At 39.1% G+C, this 20,172-nt stretch overlaps 1 protein-coding gene across 1 annotated transcript in view; it reads left to right on the top strand.

Moving 5' to 3' along the window:
• The window catches only part of LOC124789327 (gem-associated protein 5), a 366,866-nt gene that overhangs the window by 175,241 nt on the left and 171,453 nt on the right, over positions 1-20,172 (top strand). The window contains exons 10-11 of the mRNA XM_047256646.1: positions 497-614; positions 13,531-13,724. Coding sequence (XP_047112602.1) covers positions 497-614; positions 13,531-13,724 — 312 coding nt within the window. The remainder of the gene's footprint in view (positions 1-496; positions 615-13,530; positions 13,725-20,172) is intronic.

The raw sequence follows: 20,172 nt of genomic DNA on the forward strand, positions 1-20,172 counted from the left end.
CGACATTGTGTAACTGATACAGAATAAGGGGAATCAGCCTGCATTTGCTGAGGCAGGTGGAAAACCGCCTTAAAAGCCATCCACAGACTGCCCGGCTCAGGCTAATCAGATGGATAGTAATGCCATGACAAATCTTTTACCTCCATAGGAGCTACCCATCACTGTAATAAAAATGATGCGTCTACCAGCACTATGTCACAGACTTGGATGCTTTCTACCTTGCTGCTGAGATGCAGCTACATTATTGTCATATCAGTCATATTTGTTCTGTGAAGCAGCAGTTTGTATATAACTAATTCTGCAGAATTTTAATGTAATTGGAAAAATTAGAATGATTTTGTGTCTTATAAGATTTCATGTTCTCCGTCTTATGATTTGTCCTTTGCTTGTCAATGTTGTACGTGTTTATGGATCAGATATAAAAAAAAAGGCATCTTGCCTTCTCAAAAGGATGAACAAAATTTTATATTTTACTTTCTTTTCCTTTTTTCATTAGCTCCACATCTCCTGAATTCTGAACTGAGAAAAGAAAGCAGTCTACAGAATAAAGGCTCTAAGACAGAAGTTTCCTGGAATTCCGAGTGCAGCTTGTTGGCTGTTGGTAATGACGATGGGTTAGTAAGTTTATTTTTGCATGTTTAGTAGGTAAATGTGAACCTAATCACCACTTCCCAAAGTTTCTGTTTCTTTCTGATGGATGAGTATGCACAAAAATTAGTTCACAGTTAGCAGATACCACAGTACTTTTGACTTCCTCCTCTTTGGTTTTTGCTGCTGCTGTGTGATTTGAATGATTCTAGCAAAAAATACTCTTCACTGTGAATTAGTGACAGGTTACTTTTTAGAATACTCTGTTATTTTGATTCACTGGAATACTTTTCATAATAGCTGCTGCATAATACTGTTGTTCAGCATACTACAGTAGTTGTTTTTAATTTTTTTCTTGTTTTCTGTGTCACGAAATCTCCCTTTAAGTAGTTATCTGTGTAGTGTTTACTTCCTAGTGGTTACTTCTGCCTACAAATCTACGCATGTTGTGCCGTTGCTTTTCAGTTCATCATATGTTAAGAACTGATTTTGATATTGTTGAATAGTTATTTGTGTTCTGTAGTTTAAGTACAGGACATGTGTTTCCATGTTTCTATTATTGGAAAATTGTCACATTTCATAAATACTGAATTTGTGATAGATTAGTCAGTAATGTGAGAATTGTGCGTTGGTCTTTCACTTGCATGAAGGCAAATGAAGAATTTGGTGAGGTTCTCTCAAGACGTTGTGGATTGTGTAAGAGTAATAACAGAATGATGGAGTAGAGAAGAATGATTCATTAGAAATGCCTTTTTTTTATTTAGACTGATTAAAGGGAAAGAGGCAGTGGGAATTGGGAAATAGTAACAAGAGAAAGACAAAGGTACAGAATTTGTAAAATGTAGGATGAAGGAGATGCATAGGTGTAATATTAAGGTAACAGTGTGATGAAAGCAAAGCTGCACATAGCCAGATTACAGAGAACATAGGGGCTTTGTGCAAATATTTTGATGGAGAAAGATCAAGTGATATAGTAGGAAACATGCTAATGATTAGATGCGGAAAAGGAGAGAAGTAAAAAGACTGGATGCATTGATGGAGTGAGGGCTGAGTAGTGCTGGAATGGGAACAGGGAAGGGGCTGTATGGGTGAGAAAAATGACCAACAAAGTTTGGGGCCAGGAGGGTTAGGGAATGTAGGGTATATTGCTGGGGGAGTTCCCACCTGTGCAATTCAGAAAAGCTGGTGTTTGTGGGAAGGATCCCTACGGCACTGACTGTGAAGCAGTCATTGAAATGAAGAATGTCATGTTGGGCAGTGTGCTCAGCAACAGGGTGGTCCACTTGTTTCTTGGCTATAGTTTGTTGGTGGCCATTCATGTGGACAGACAGTTTGTTGGTTGTCATGCCCAAATAGAATGCAGCACAGTGGTTGTAGTTTAGCTTGTAGATTACATGACTGGTTTCACAGGTAGCTCTGCCTTAAATGGGATAGGTGATTCTTGTGCTGGGACTGGAGTAGGTGGTGGTAGCAGGAGGATGTATGGGACTGTTCTTGCATTTAGGTGTATTACAGGGATATTAGGTAAGGGGTTGGGAGCAGGGGTCGTATAGGGATGGACGAGTATATTGTGTAGGTTTGGTGGACGGTGGAATACCACTGTGGGGTGTGTGGAAAGGACAGTGGGCAGTACATTTCTCTTTTCAGGGTACAATGAGAGGTAGTCGAAACCCTGGTGGAGAATGTAATTCAGTTGCTCCAGTCCTGGATGGTACAAAGTTACAAGGGGAATGCTCCTCTGTGGCCATACGGTGAGACTTTGAGAAGTTCTGGGAGACGGGAAAGATAAGGCATGAGAGATTTGTTTTTGTACAAGGTTGGGAGGATAATTATGGTTTGTGAAGGCCCCAGTGAGACCCTCGATATATTTCAAGAGGGACTGCTCATCACTGCAGATGCAATGACCACAGGTGGCTAGGAAGTAAGGAAGGGACTTCTTGGTATGGAACGAGTGGCAGCTGTCAAAGTGGAGGTATTGCTAGTGGTTAGTAGGTGTGATATGGACAGAGGTACTGATGAAGCCATCTTTGAGGTGGAGGTCAACATCTAGGAAGGTGGTTTGTTGGGTTGAGTAGGACCAGGTGAAGCAAATGGGGGAGAAGCTGTTGAGGTTCTGGACGAATGTGGATAGGGTGTCCCTCACCCTCCATCCAGAATGCAAAGATGTCATCAGTGAATCTGAACAAGGTGAGAGGTTTAGGATTCTGGTTGTTCAGGAAGGATTCCTCTAGGTGGTCCATAAAGGTTGGCATAGGATGGTGCCATGTGAATGCCCATAGCCATACCCCAGATTTGTTTGTAGGTAATGCCTTCAAAGGAGAAGTAATTGTGGGTGAGAATATAGCTGGTCATGGTGACTTGGAAGGAGGCTGTTGGTTTGGAATCCATCAGGTGTTGGGAAGGGTAGTGTTCAACAGTGGTAAGGCCATGGGCATTAGGGATGTTAGTGTAAAGGGAGATGACATCTGTAGTGATGAGCAGGGCACTGTGTGGTATAGGGACAGGAACTGTGGAGAGTTGGTGGTGGAAATGGTTTGGTATCTTTTATATAGGGGAGTAGTTTCCGGGTAGTAGGCTGAAGATGTTGGTCTATGAAAGCAGAGACTATCTCAGTGGGGCCACAGTAACTGGCCACAATGAGGTGTCCTGGGTGGTTGGGTTTATGGACTTTAGGAAGCATGTAGAAGGTAGGAGTGCAGGGAGTGGTAGGGGTGAGGAGAGAGATGGGCTCCGGTGAGAGGTTCTGGGAAGGGCTCAAGGAATTTGAGGAAAGACTGGAGATCCTGCTGGATTTCTGGAATGGGGTCACTGTGGCAAGGTTTGTAGGTAGATGTATGACAGCTGGCAGAATCCTTTTGTGGTTGAAAACAACAGTGGTGGAGCTTTTGTCGGCAGATAGGATCGTAAGGTTGGGATCTGTTTTAGATGGTGGACTGCTGCTGATTCTGTGGATGTAAGATTAATTTGCATGTTGAGAAATTTGGGGAATGATGGTGAGGCGAGGTTCGAGGTTTAAAAGTTCTGTTAACAGTTGGTGATTTGGGGGCTGTGGGGGTGGATCACGGTTGGCTGGAGGACTGAACTGAGTCAGGCAGAGTTTAACATTGGTCTTTGGTTGAGTCTGATTGGTAGGGTTGGTGGCGAAACAAGTGGACCACCCTCTTGCTGAGTGCGCTGCCCAACACGACATCCTTCATTTCAGTGACTGCTTCACAGCCTGTGCCCACCAACACCAGTTTTTCTGAATTGCACTGGTGGGAACTCCCCCTTGCAATATATCCTACATTTCTGTAATCCTCCTGGCCTCAACCTTTGCTAGATATTTTTCTCACCCATCCAGACCCTTCCCTGTTCCCATTCTAGCACTACACAGCCTTCACTCCACCATCATACCCAGTCTTTTTACCTTTTATGTTTCTACAATCCACCCCATACCCTCCACCTCTCCCCCTCTTCCCTGCCCTCCGTCTAACCTCTCAACTGCATCTAGCTGCCCTACCCACTCTCCACTTCGCTCTTGTACACTCCCCAGGAGCACTTCACTGTCCCTCAGCCCTGTCCTGCTATCCCTCCTCACCCCAGCCTCCTCCTTACCCCCACCCAATTGCCACTCCTATCATGCAGAGTGCTACTGTTCTTGCAGTGTGACTTCAGCTGCCAGAGGCTGCAGTTACGTGTGTGAGTTATGTCTGTGCGTGCATGCAGGCGCACTTTGTGTGTGTGTGTGGGGGGGGGGGGGTCATCTATTTTCGAAAAAGTCTTTTGAGGGCCAAAAGCTTATATTTTGACAGTCTTTTTGTTGTGCCTATCTGCGACTCAGCATCTCCACTATATGGTGAGATGCAACTTTCCTTTTCGTAATGTTTGTACATTCCATCCTGGATTTTCCATTGTTTGATTACAATAGTTTTTTTTCCATGATAAGCAAAACATTATTTTATCTGCATTTTGCAACATAACTTTTATGATTCTGGGAGTCTGAGTTTGACATAAAAAGGTACCTCTTGAAAATGGGCTCTGGTGAAACTAATTGCAAAAAAGTAAATATAGTTGAAGCTGTGGTGGAGTGAAAGAGATGTCTCTCTCTAACACCTTATTGAAGGCACCAAACATGATCTACAAAAAATATTCACACATGTAAAAATTGAACACAGAGTGAAAAATATTGAACTAAGGAGGTTTTGCATAGATGAGAACCTAGAAGCATGCTTGTGAGTTGTTACTGAAGAATACATCTCTTGTAATTGTGTGCAGACCTTGCTGCAGAACTTACCTAGATTTTGTAGCCTCTCCTAGTTAGCACCATTCTTGATCATGGCAAAGCTGAAAATCTAATTGAGTATGGTATGGTGTTTGTCCCCCATGAACCATGGACCTTGCCGTTCGTGGGGAGGCTTGCGTGCCTCAGCGATACAGATAGCCGTACCGTAGGTGCAACCACAATAGAGGTGTATCTGTTGAGAGGCCAGACAAACGTTTGGTTCCTGAAGAGGGGCAGCAGCCTTTTCAGTTGTTGCAGGGGCAACAGTCTGGATGATTGACTGATCTGGCCTTGTAAGACTAACCAAAATGGCCTTTCTGTGCTGGTAGTGTGAACGGCTGAAAGCAAGGGGAAACTACAGCCGTAATTTTTCCCAAGAACATGCAGCTTTACTGTATGGTTAAATGATGATGGCATCCTCATGGGTAAAATATTCCACAGGTAAAACAGTCCCCCATTCAGATCTCCGGTTGGAGATCTGCTCAGGAGGACATTGTTATCAGGAGAAAGAAAACTGGAGCTCTACGGATCGGAGCATGGAATGTCAGATCCCTTAATCGGGCAGGTAGGTTAGAAAATTTAAAAAGGGAAATGGATAGGTTAAAGTTAGACATAGTGGGAATCAGTGAATTTCGGTGGCAGGAGAAACAAAACTTCTGGTCAGGTGAATACAGGGTTATAAATACAAAATCAAATAGGGGTAATGCAGGAGTAGGTTTAATAATGAATAGGAAAATAGGATTGCGGGTAAGCTACTACAAACAGCATAGTGAACGCATTATTGTGGCCAAGATAGATACGAAGCCCACACCTACTACAGTAGTACAAGTTTATATGCCAAGTGGCTCTGCAGATGACGAAGAAATTGAAGAAATGTATGATGAAATAAAAGAAATTATTCAGATTGTGAAGGGAGACGAAAATTTAATAGTCATGGGTGACTAGAATTCGGTAGTATGAAAAGGAACAGAAGGAAATGTAGTAGGTGAATATGGAATGGGGGTAAGAAATGAAAGAGGAAGCTGCCTGGTGGAATTTTGCACAGAGTATAGCTAACACTTGGATCAAGAATCATAAAAGAACGTTGTATACATGCAAGAGGCCTGGAGATACTTGAAGGTTTCCGATAGATTATATAATGGTAAGACAGAGATTTAGGAACTAGGTCTTAAATTGTAAGACATTTCTAGAGGCAAATGTGGACTCTGACCACAATCTATTGGTTATGAACTGTAGATCAAAACTGAAGAATCTACAAAAAGGTGGGAATTTAAGTAGATGGGGTCTGGATAAACTGACAGAACCAGAGGTTGTAGAGTGTTTCATGGAGAGCATTAAGCAACAATTGAGAGGAATGTGTGAAAGAAATACTGTAGAAGAAGAATAGGTAGCTTTGAGGGATGAAATAGTGAAGGCAGCAGAGGATCAAGTAGGTAAAAAGACGAGGGCTAGTAGAAATCCTTGGATAACAGAAGAAATATTTAATTTAATGAATTTAATTAATGAAAGAAGAAAATATAAAAATGCAGTAAATTAAGCAGGCAAAATGGAATACAAACGTCTCAAAAATGAGATCGGCAGGAAGTGCAAAATGGCTAAGCAGGGATGGCTAGAGGACAAATGTAAGGCTGTACAGGCTTATCTCATGAGGGGTAAGATAGATACTGCCTACAGGAAAATTAAAGAGACCTTTGGAGAAAAGAGAACCACTTGCATGAATATCATGAGCTCAGATGGAAACCCAGTTCTAAGCAAAGAAGGGAAAGCAGAAAGGTGGAAGGAGTATATAGAGGGTCTATATAGGGGCGATGTTCTTGAGGACAATATTATGGAAATGGAAGAGGAGGTAGATGAAGATGAAATGGGAGATACGATACTGCGTGAAGAGTTTGACAAAGCACTGAAAGACATAAGTCGAAACAAGGCCCCAGGAGTAGACAACATTCCATTAGAACTACTGATAGCTTTGGGAGAGCCAGTCCTGACAAAACTCCACCATCTGGTGAGCAAGATGTGTGAGACAGGCGAAATACCCTCTGACTTCAAGAAGAATATAACCATTCCAATCCCAAAGAAAGCAGGTTTTGACAGATATGAAAATTACCGAACTATCAGTTTAACAAGCCATGGTGCAAAATAATAACACAAATTCTTTACAGACGAGTGGAAGTCAACCTCAGGGATGATCAGTTTGGATTCCGTAGAAATGTTGGAACACGTGAGGCAATACTGACCCTACGACTTGTCTTAGAAAATAGATTAAGGAAAGGCAAACCTACGTTTCTAGCATTTGTAGACTTAGAGAACGCTTTTGACAAGATTGACTGGAATACTCTCCTTCAAATTCTGAAGGTGGCAGGGGTAAAATACAGGGAGCGAAAAGCTATTTACAATTTGTACAGAAACCAGATGGCAGTTATTAGAGTCGAGGGGAATGAAAGGGAAGCAGTGGTTGGGAAGGGAGTGATACAGGGTTGTAGCCTCTCCCCAATGTTGTTCAATATGTATATTGAGCAAGTAGTAAAGGAAACAAAAGAAAAATTCGGAGTAGGAATTAAAATTCATGGAGAAGAAATAAAAACTTTGAGGTTTGTTGATGACATTGTAATTCTGTCAGACACAGCAAAGGACCTGGAAGAGCAGCTGAATGGAATGAACAGTGTCTTGAAAGGAGGACATAAGATGAACATCAACAAAAGCAATACGAGGATAATGGAATGTAGTCAAATTAAATAGGGTGATGCTGAGGGTATCAGATTAGGAAATGAGACACTTAAAGTAGTAAATGAGTTTTGCTATTTGGGGAGCAAAATAACGGATGATGGTCGAAGTAGAAGGGATATAAAATGTAGACTGGCAATGGCAAGGAAAGCATTTCTGAAGAAGAGATATTTGTTAACATCGAGTATTGATTTAAGTGTCAGGAAGACGTTTTTTAAAGGTATTTGTATGGAGTGTGGCCATGTATGGAAGTGAAACATGGACGATAATTAGTTTGGACAGGAAGAGAATAGAAGCTTTCAAAATGTGGTGCTACAGAAGATTGCTGAAGATTAGATGGGTAGATCACATAACTAATGAGGAGGTACTGAATAGAATTAGGGAGAAATTTGTGGCACACCTTGACCAGAAGAAGGGATCGGTTGATAGGACATGTTCTGAGGCATCAAGGGATCACCAATTTAGTATTGGAGGGCAGCATGGAGGGTAAAAATCGTAGAGGGAGATGAAAAGATGAATACACTAAGCAGATTCAGAAGGATGTAGGTTGCAGTAGGTACTGGGAGATGAAGAAGCTTGCACAGGATAGAGTAGTAGCATGGAGAGCTGCACCAAACCAGTCTCTGGACTGAAGACCACAACAACAGTGATGTTTGTTCATTGACGTACATGACACCACAGTTTAGATGATGGTAATGCACACATTTAATTCCTTTGAAGTTCAGTTATTAATTACAGTGTCAAGTTTTTACACTACAAACAAATTATTAACACAGGTCTTCAGGCTAGCATGTACAATCACAGTGGTAACATTTTCAATTACAGAATGAAGTAAACAGTTCATTTTGATTTGAAAATATTGCAGTTATCACTTAGTATTGTTCCTGTTAAAAGACAGTTACATTCCAGTGGTTCATTTAAGTGAGTCCATCAAATGAGTCATTGAGTCTAACAATAACTCAATCAGTTCACAATGACAGTCCACAGTACTTGTTTAAAAATTATTGAGTTTCACAGTTGTCAGTCCATGTATTTTCACATATTGGATGTACGTAATTGTGATGTGAGTCAACAACGAGAGCACGTCCTACATAGATGTTACTCATTTACTTTAAAAATGCAGACTGACAATTTTGGATGATGTCCAACTACTTATAGATACATGTAAGAATGAACTGTCATTTTGAAAACTCATAATACTTTGTATAATGGCTAGGTTGGAATTTACTGTTTTTGATGTGATACAAGTATCAGCAGAGTTTTAGATTACAAAAAAAATTTATTGGTTATTTTTCTTTTTCTTTCTATGACTGCTGTTAATAGTTTCTGGCAATTTTCACACACTCAGTTGATTAACAGTAGTCTGATCTAGACAAGTTGAGGTATTATGTTTAAGACCTCTATTTAAAACCTTAAGTTCTGCTGTATCTGAGGATATGTTGGTTTTCTCAATGACCCTCTTATAGAAAGGAAAATGAGTGGTGGTATAAATTGGTTTCTTTTTGTAACAGTAAAATTTTTTAGCAGATTCAAGGGATAAAAGTTTTTTGTGGCGACATTGAATGATCGGATCTCGGTCCACGATTAACCACTCGTGAATGGATTTTAAAATTGCATCACAGTGTGTGGCATGCCATAATTAACTAAGTTTTAAGAGTAACAGAAGAGAGTCCTTCTTACTGTATGATTCATTGGTAATGAAGAAAGACAAACATTTCTTCATAACCACAGAAGGAGCATAATTTTTCTGAATTTTCATATGCGCTGACCCGTATTTAGGTATGGATTATCCATTGCCTTTCCTGTGGGGAAATGCAAAGTATCTTAGGAACAAACAGTCAACCACAATATTTTATGTTCTTCCCTAGTAGTGGTCGAGTCTGGATGCACTTCTTCCATTTCAATAAATGTTAACATTTTGTAATAATTGATTCCAGTACATGGGATATAGTATTTCATGCATTCGGTTCTACATAAAGTGACAGGTCTCCAAAATCTTAATGAAAGTTTAACATCTCTTGTTTTTGACATAATGCCAATTGTCATGGTACTCACTGCTCTATGGTATGTGGGGCTTGTGGTCTTGCGGTAGCGTTCTCGCTTCCCACGCACAGGGTCCTGGGTTCTATTCCCGGCAGGGTCAGGGATTTTCTCTGCCTCGAGATGACTGGGTGTTGTGTCTTTCATCATTATTTCATCCTCGTTGTTGTTGTTGTGGTCTTCAGTCCTGAGACTGGTTTGATGCAGCCCTCCATGCTACTCTATCCTGTGCAAGCTTCTACCCAGTTCAAAAATAATAGCAGTGTGCATAGCTATAACACCAGGAGAAAGGATGATCTTCACTATGCAGGGTTAAATCTGACTTTGGCACAGAAAGGGGTAAATTATGCTGCCACTAAAGTCTTTGGTCACCTACCAAACAGCATCAAAAGCCTGACAGATAGCCAACCAACATTTAAAAATAAATTAAAAGAATTTATAGATGACAACCCCTTCTACTCATTGGCTAAATTTTTAGATATAAATTAAGGGGGGAGAAAAACCAACTTAAACTTTAGTGTCATGCAAACATTAGTGTCATGCAATATTTTGTGTAATGTAATATCTTGTACAGACATCTTTGATTAACCTGACACGTTCCACATCATTACGAAGTGTCGTATTCATGATCTATGGAACAAGTATTAATCTAATCTAATTTAATCTGTGGTGCATCTCTGAGCCAGGATGAGAGTGCTTGGAAGAAACCACATAAATCAGCAGATACCATGGATCATAATAAAGCAGCTATTGTCATGCCCTGTAGAAATGTTGCTTCCAACCAGATCAGATTACATGCCCAAACCATTGAAACTTCCAAAGAGTATAAAAGTCTAAACGCACTGTTCAAACTAAAACATATCTGCTGGTGGTGATCATCATTCATTGGTTTGTAGCAGTTCTACCTGCTTTATTTAGTTCTTCGATTGTTGCCCTCGGTGTCAATGTACTAGCTCAAAAATGGGGTGTGGAACTCAAATACAGACTACTTTAAATGATGTAGGTGACAGATGCTCAGTTGCGTTTTACAGTCTTTTACTTCCACTTTTCACACAACTACCCCATATACACATTTAATATGGCCAGTCCACTATTGTTTAACTTTCCATGAGCCACATTAATAGTTTGCAGGCAAACTGCTACAGTAGTTTATTATTGATCATCTACAAGCAGTAAAAACCTAATCACAAATTATACAGTTCTTGAAGAATAGAAAGGTACGTATGGAGCAGACATTGTCATTGTTTTAACACACAGCCTATTGGTATAACACTTATTTCACTGTTTAGTTGATGCATTGTTGTCATTCTAACCAACACAGGTTCCTCGTCTGAAACTCGGCTGTGGACTGACTATTTTTTGACAAAAAATTGGGTCTTTATTTATCCTCACAATAATAGGTACTGAAACTACACAGAAATTACAGTTAAAACTTAACTCATTAAATTAACTGAATGCATTGAAAAATTTGTTCTTTTTTAACAGTTTTTTCTACTAGAAGAGGTGGTTCGAATTATTTGTTTAAATCATGAAATTAACAAATATAAGTACGCAAACAATACTTTTGACAAAACTGTTAACTACTTTGGAATTAATGAAGGGATGGTTTTGCTAACAGGTTTACAAATAGAGCCAAATAGATACTTTAAGATTACTATTAGTTGTTCCTCCAAATGTTTATAATGAATACTGAATTATGTTTGTTTATACGTCAAAAGTAGAATTTAAGTTGCGAGACAATTACTGATTTCCCCCAACAACAAAAGATACTGACAAGGAATAGTCAATATCAATTAGTAAACCAATTACCTACATAAAACTAAGCACAAGATTAGATTTGGTGTTATATTCTTTAAAACTGAGGGCCAACCTTTCCCTTTTATGAAAACACAGATTATATTCACATTTGTTAATGGTAATTAGTTAAAAGTGGGAAAAAAAAAAAAAAAAAAAAAAAAAAAAAACGAATTGAAGGAGGCAGATGGCAAAACAAGAAGGGAGGTAAAAAATATCCCAGCTTGCTTCGTCACAGGTTCTGTAAGTGTTGTGCAATACATCACTACAATGCCTCTGCTGTAGCCTCCATTGTAATCCAAAGGTGTAGAGGGGCATGATCAGCATGGTCACCATCACAGCAGTTGGTATGCTGCTAATTCTGTATTTTATGGCTAAGCAGACCAATCTCTTCACATTGCCAATGCTACATTTACTCTGAACCTCTTGCCACGAGTCATACCCCAGGGGCCTAAATATGGTAAGATGTCAGTGTCATCCAGCTGCAAGCCTAGAACCTCATGTAACTAGTTTTGCTATTTAATTAAAGATTAGTAGTGTAATTGTTTTCATCTTGTGGTTGTATTAAGATGTCATGAATAATTATTCAGCCTCTAAAAATTCCTTTGAGGACACCTTTTTTTCTCGTAAGATTACAGGTTTTATCTGAAACGCTTAACAAATCTACATACAACAATATTGTCTTCTGGACTCCAAGGGCTAGGTTACTCGCATTTCCATCGTAACTATTGATAACTAATAATGAAATTCATGCAAAAATTTTGATTTTTATCATTTGCAACGGAACAAATTGAATTGCCTTGCACAAGAAAACTACTATAGTTTACATTGTGACACACACTAGTTCTTTGGCATTATTTTGCACATTTACTTGTGAAGTTGACTAGATCATTAAATTATTGATATTAATAGTTGTTATTGTTATACTGTTAGTTCCTCGGGACTGTTATGGGATGGGAAAATGTACTGACTTTTTCACAGGGATTCGTGTAATGCACTAGTCCAAAAAGTGTCGAGACTGGATTAATAAAGCATAGATAAGCATTAAAATGGTGTTTTGAATGTTGCGGATACTTCGTCTGAGTACAACACGCAGAAAATTCTTACAAGCATGTGAAACTGTCAGAAAAGTAATTCTTTGGAATCTTGTTCATCTCTGGCGTCACATCGGCTTGAATGTCAGTTATGTCATCAAGCTGTTGACCCTTCATTAGAATTTCTGCACTTTGTTGTTTTGCAGTAGGTTCATATTGATAACATCAAGTCTTGCCACCATGTACAATTTTTTTGAGAAAAGAATTATCCATGTTCCACATTTCAATCAAGTCAAGTTGGGAAATTTATCTTCATACCGACTGCTACAACACATGTATCAAGGTAACTTTGAACATTAATAACTTCTAAACTGTACAAGATGGACAAAAACAAATTACATCACTCGATTTCAGAGCTCAAGCGAGTGTCATTTGGTGTGTCATACACCCCCCCTTCCCATTTAAAAAAAATTACTTGAATCCAAAATGGCGGATTTCAATATGGCGGCCATGAATGACATTCACTCCAAAAGTTACGGCCCCACGTCAAACCTATGTTCCCATTATCACATTTCAATTTTCCCTTTAATCTTCCAACTTATGAAGGTGTCCAAGGACTTTTGACTCATCCTGTACTGTTTGTTGATGTAATTACTGAGCGAGTCACTCATTGTGAGAGTGTTAGAGCTCTATGTATGGAACACCTTCTGAGTTGCCTATTTACACTGTGATCCAGTGTTTCATATAGTCTTCTGTTAACTAACACATCGAGGGAAGGTTGTCGAAAATACTGCATAAAATGGAAACAACAAATTGGCTGTACACCCGGAAGTATACCACTAATAGATTGGAGCATCCCATTGGTGAAAATGTGTGTGTGTGTGTAAGAAAACTTGAAGAAAAAGGTGTGGGACATGTAAATGTAGTAAGCACTGTCTTCTTTTGGTCAAAGATTATAGAAAGCAGTGAATAGTAAGTAGTAAATATGCATAAAAAATAACAAATAAAGAGAAAAAAACAAATAATGTATAATAACTGTACCGTACAGAATCACCATACAGATTGAGTTTTATTTTGTTTTACTTTTTGCAGGTCCGTCCAAGTCTGGAAAATTCCTGATTTATTAGAAATCAAACTTTACCCTCATAAGAAAGCAATACAGTCTTTGGTGTGGCATCCTGCTAGCACCTATACTGATACAGAATTCTCAGTATGTCGAAACTGGTTGGCAGTTGCATCTAATGAAACAGTAATTAAAGTATATGATTTAAAGCGCCTGTTGGAAGGTATGTAATTATTTATAAGAAAAGAGCAACGTTCATGTGGTGTGTTTAATGAGTCATGTATCACCGCATTATCCTATTGTGTCCAAAATCATCCCACTCCATTCCTTTAACCAAATGGAAGATGTTTCATTGATGGAAAACAAGTTCATGTAAGAGCAGAGTTTATCATAACATTTTTTCAGGTTGATTTAAAGAACATTAAGTTTAAATGTTAAATGCTCGAGGATGTACACAACACTGTGACTAATCGTAGTATTGAGAAGGTCTCATGCAATCCTTTGCAATGTTGTGTGATTTTTGATTTCCTTTTTGTCACTTACACTTGCAAAAATGTGATCATTGGTGACACTAACAATGTTGATTCCAGTGCTCATCAATCCTCGGTTTGTGTGATTTTGTGAATGATTAGCTGTATTTTTAAATATAGTTTGTTGTTTTTATTACTCAGATATTTTTTGCCAAATCATTTGAGGCATCTGTAGTGACCTTTTTTATATTTGGGGCCGTTTTTGTCTACAGATGTTCGTGTAGAAAAGGCCAGCTGTACTCCATGCTCTTCATTAGTATGTCATAGATTGTCCATTTTTATGTTTGGCATATTGTTGCTGTGGTCTCTTAAGTATAAACACTTGTTACAAATATTTTGAAAGACAATCTGAAAAGCTAAGAAAATATTAAGAGTAAATTAATGATTGTTGAACAAGTGTGCAGTACACTCCTGACCTTGCTAGCCATCTACATTGTCCGTTAGAGAATGACACTGTGAGTGGAACAGTAACGACACGAGAATACAATTTTTGTGCACCAGGAGAATTACTGTTAAGTGACTTTTGTAATGTAGATAACAGAGCAGTGTGTAGCACTAATATTTTAGTCAAGCTATTAAAATATTCAGTAGTCATCATCTTTCACCTTTCATGTGCTAATTAAAGTATGCAGATAAATAGTCAGTGGTTAATCAGGTTGCTGACTTGCAAGGTAGATGTTGTGGATGACTAATAGATGCATAATTTATTAACAAATACATGTAGATATAAATAACTCTGAACTATATTAAAGAAGACTACGTACAACAAAGGGAGTATACAAATGGGACGGAAATCTATAGATATGATATACATGCACAGACAAACAAATGATTACAATTTCTGAAAAAAAATGGATATTTTATTCAAGAGAAAATGCTTCAGAAATTGAGCACATCAGTAACGTGTTGGTCTACCTCTGGTCTTTATGGCAAGCATTTATTCAAATTAACATTAATTGATAGACTTATTGGATTTCCTCCTGAGGGATATCATGCCATATTTTGTCCAACTGGCACATAGATCATCAAAATCCTGAAGTGGTTGGAAGGCCCTGCCCATAATGCTCCAAACATGCTTGATTGGGGAGTGATTGAATGACCTTGCTGGCCAAGATAGGGTTTAGCGAGCCTGAAGACAACAGTAGAACCTCTCTCCATGTGCACATTAACTTGCTGAAATGTAAGCCCAGTATGACCTGCCGCAAAGGGCAAAAAAACAGGACATCGAAGATAGTCGATATACTGCTGTGCTGCAAGGATGCCAAAGGGGTTCTACTATAAAATGAAATGGCACACAAGACCATTACTCCTGTCTGTCAGGCTGTAGGGTGGGCAACAGTCAGGTTGGTATCCCACCGCTGCCCAGGGTGTCTCCAGACACATCTTTGCTGGTCATCGGAGCTCAGTTCGAAGAAGGGCTCATCACCAAAGACAGTTCTACTCCAGTCAATGAGATTCCAAGCCAAAGATGTGTCTGGGGATGTCCCAGACAGCAGTGGTATACCAGTCTGACTGTTGCCCAGCGTACGGCCTGGCAACCATGAATGATGGTCTGTGGTGCCATTTCTCTTCATAGCAGGATCCCTTTGGTTGTCATCCACAGCAGTCCTACAGCACAGTGTTACGTGAACTATATCCTATGCCCCATTTTGTTTCCCTTCATGGCAAGCCATCACAGTCTTGCAATTTCAGCAAGTTAATGCCCACCGACACATGGCGAGAGTTTGTACTTCTTGTCCTCGTGCTTGCCAAACCCTACCTACGCCAGCGAGGTCACCGGATCTCTCCTCAATTGAGAACATTTGGAGCATTAAGGACAGGGCCCTCCAACCATGTCAGGATTTTGATGATCTAATGTGACATTCATTTGATTGATGATTTTGTGCAAGATTTAACAACAGTATAAATATTAAGTGGAAGCAATGCAGATGCAGACTTGATGTGAGAATCTTCTGCTTTATACTTATATGGGGGAGAATGCAGTTCATCATTGTTTTCCTCATATGCAATTTGTCTTATCTAGACCATAGATGAATAATATCTCGAGGCATAATTCCCTACCTTGAACAGTTTAACTGGTTACTTGGCTCTGTCATCGTTTATGCCAAGAGGAAATGGTTTAGAAAGTTAAATATTTGATTATATAGAAGGCATTACGGAGTGTAAGGGCCAGCAGTAAATGGCAGTGATGTGAAGAGTTAATGAGGCTGCCAGGTCGCTGGAGTCTTGATAGATCTGTGTACACTCAGCCATGCAATACCTTAGACAGTGAATAGACATTGTTTAATAAAATAATTAAAATTTAATTACAGAAAAAATAACTTACTTCATTTAGTACAAACACAATTATGCTGTATTAAGAGTTGAAAACAAGAAAAAGAAGCCACAAGTTAACATTTAAAAAAATGAAAGATCAGTGTTTAATTACAGAATGTACGTATAGCCACCTTGGCTGCATAAAATCGTTGTCAAATTGATCATGGTTTCGACAGCTCTAAGTCGGTCTTCATCAGAATAAAAATTACATAGGTTTATCTAAAAAATATAATGACATGGCTCAAAAATACAATATAATTAATAGGATTACTTCAATATATTGTACAAACAGTGTACTTACATGTAATCACACCATAGGTGAAAAACATCTGAGCAAAATGCTCTTGTCAAGTTGAAAAAATCACAAGAATAAAAATTAAACTGTAAAAATATAACATGTTTGTCAATTGGAATAAAATGTTCCATTGAAATACAATGGCAGTCACGAGGTCACTTAGAGAGAAACAACTGCATCAAACTGCCGCTATCATCAGACTAGACGGCTAACAGGCCTAGGCAGCCACAAGTTCGACATGAAAACAGATTTGCACCATCTAGCAAGTGATGGCACTAGTTGTTGAATTCATTGGAATGAGATATGGATATCTACTGTGTGCATCGATGGTAATCACCCACCCTGTACTTGGCAAAGGACCAGCAAAATCAGCGCTTATGCGTTTCCAGTGACTGTCAGGTTGAAGCCAATTTACAAATTTTTGGCGTGGCACTGCTTGGTTATCAATGCACACGTGACTGTGGAGCAGTCATCTGTTCTCTTTGCTCGTCCAACTCAAGCCATGTACAGTGCTGGTGCACTAGCTGCTTAGTTCTAATGATTCTCCAGTGTCTTCTACGTAATAGTTTCAAAACATATTGTTGCAGTGAAGTGGTAATCATGAATTGTTTGTTCATTCTGAGGAGAAAGGCTGTTGTATTGTGCATAGTATTTGCATACTTTGGCATCTGGAATTGTTTCCAGATTACAGGCCAATCCATCCATATGTAATACTTGGGCAATTGTAGTGATTGATCTTGTTCAGTAGCTTGTGTGATCTCTCAACAATCAATGGGAAAATCTTGCTGCGTGTGTGTATTAGGTTGGTCAGTTTGAAGACAAGAAGCTTCTGATGCATTGAATTCCTGATCATTTCCCATAGGTAAATGAGACAAGAGTGTCTGCATTTGCTGCTGTGCAGTAGGGCGATAGAGAATTTCATACTGATAATTGGGCAGAAGTAGTGACCAGTGTTGCAGGTTCGTGCTGTATGATCAAGCTTATCTTTCATCGGACGAATAAGAGCAGACAACAGCTTTTGATCCGTCATGAGAAATTTCAACCATGCCGATTTTGATGAAATTTCATGACACAGTTGATGGTGGCTAAGGCTTCCTTTCCCAGCTGACTATAACTGGCTTGGGCCTCGTTCAGTGTCTTCGAAGCGAAAGCTATGGGGCATTCAGCGTTTCCAACCTTGTGAGATAAAATTGTCCCCACTCCCTGTGATCTCCCATCAGCTGCAAGCACTACTGATATTTTTTAGTATCGAAATGAATAAGACATGCGTAATTAAGTGTGCATTTTTCAACTTTTAAAATGGTAGTTTGCATTCTCCAGTCCATTGGAAAGGAACATTTTCACACTGGAGGTGATGCAAAGGAGCATCAATTTGCACTGCAGTCCAAATAAATTTGATATAATAGGTCAGTTTATCATAACTGGCTGAAGGTCTCATACATCCTTAGGAGGAAGCAATTTCCAGATGGCCACTAAATGCTCAGTCAAGGGGTGAGCGACATGGATGTCAATGAAATGTCCCAGATATGCAATTTCTGTATTGAAAAATGAACACTTCTATAAATTAGACTTATGCCCTGTGCCAGTTAAAACTAGAAAAAGAGATTTGAGATGCTGCTCCAGCATTTGTCAGGATACAGTGATGTCATCCAAATAATTTGAACATGACAAAAATTTCAACATAGCTTGTTCAAGAAAGTGTTGAAAAAACGGAGAAACAGATGCGCTTCCAAAGGGAAGATGCTGGTACTGATATGAGCTAACATCTTTATTGGCCTCCTTTTTTTCCCCCTTTTCTTCCTCATCCAGGGGAAGTTGGAGGTAAGCATTAACTAAATCGGTCTTAGAGAAGAATTGTCCAGTTAACTCCTCAGTACATAGAACTGCGAAAGAATCGATAACCATTTGAGTGTCAAGTGGTGCTTAAAGTCAGCAAAAGTCTAATTCTCCTGTTCAGATTTCTTGTGATAACCAGAGCAGATGCCCATTGAATAGCTGAAATAGGTTTTAAGACAAGTTCAGAAACAGCTTCATCATTAATGGCCTGAGGCATTGGAAGGCTGAAGTGATACTTTTGTCTGAGCATTGTATTTGATTGTGATTTGTGTCAGAAAATGCTTTGCACATCTCAATGTGCCATCAAACAAATGTCCTCATTTTTCAAATGACTTATAAATGCTGACATGAGAAACTTGTATATCAATAGCATGTACATTGTCCTCAATATCTAATCCAAACAAATCAAACGCATAGATGCCAAATATACTAAGACATGAGTGTGTTTGAACTATTGTGAATAGCATTGATACAGCCATATTTCAGTATTTTACTAGCAAAGTATACATCTCAAACACAGAGATACTTTGTCCTCAATTGCTCATAAGTAGTTTGATGAATCAATTGTGACTGAAGCAATATTATTTAACTGGAATGGTACAAATTGATTGCAAATCTGTAAAGATATAAGGAGTTTGTGGGTTTTCTCTGTATGAAACTGTCAGTTCAGCTTTTGGAGGACTGCTTTTTCTGTTTTACGAGGGACAGAGCCATTTGCTGTTTATTCATGTGAGGAGAGCTGATGCAAATTAGCCAAGTTTTGTACTCTGTGTGTTGATTCACAATTTTTGCACTTGTATCTACAGTCCCTATGAGCATTGCCAGGAGAAGCGGGTATAAATTCATAATGTGAAATCATATTAGTCTCCATTTGCTCAAATCTAGGTTGAATTGGGACAGAGTGTGCTTTGTGCTTCTGTTGGAGGCACACTTGCTGCTTGTGTCCTGATTTTTGACAGTGTTGGAATTTCGCTTATCTGGAGGAGGAGTGTTTGTGATCGTGTATAACATAATACGTGACACAAGACTTCAGGGCATGTGAATTTGCAGTATAAGTTACTGGTCATCTCATGTCCTGCTTATGCCATGGCTTCCAGCTGTTGAGCTATGCAACAACAAGCAAATTAAAGTTAATTTCCATATTCTCTGAGCTTTGATTACTTTAAGTTGGTCATTACGACAAGGATTGCAATGCTTCAGAATCTCATTGTGTTGTCTGCAAGGTTCTGAATAAAGACATCATGAAACTTTTCATCTTGAATAGAAGCTCCACAAGTGCAGCTAAATTTATAGTTTCCAGTCATGCCGTTGAGTTCAGCGATCCACTTTTAGCAAAACTGATTACTATTATGATGCGTGTGAAAAAGTTTAAAATGAGCAGCAGTTACATGAATCTACACTTCAAAAAAATTCATCAAGTTTGCTAGTGACTTCCTCGTAGGATAGGGCTTGGGGTTCTGCATGAGGGAACAGTTTTGTATGGAACCTAAATATGGATACTCCTTACCCAAGGACAAAAGAAAGAACATCACGAGTCACCTGTGATTTTGTAGGCTGTGAAATGTTTGAGCTGGATTTAGTACTCCTTCCATTCCTCTTGTTTCTCATCAAAATAGTGGAAGGGAGGTGGCGGCGGTGGCACTTGGCCTCCAGAGTTCTGTGCTTAAGCTATAGTTTCTTGTGCTTACTATGGA

This window comes from Schistocerca piceifrons, chromosome 3, assembly GCF_021461385.2.
Source record: "Schistocerca piceifrons isolate TAMUIC-IGC-003096 chromosome 3, iqSchPice1.1, whole genome shotgun sequence".
NCBI classification, from domain to species: Eukaryota; Metazoa; Arthropoda; class Insecta; order Orthoptera; family Acrididae; genus Schistocerca; species Schistocerca piceifrons.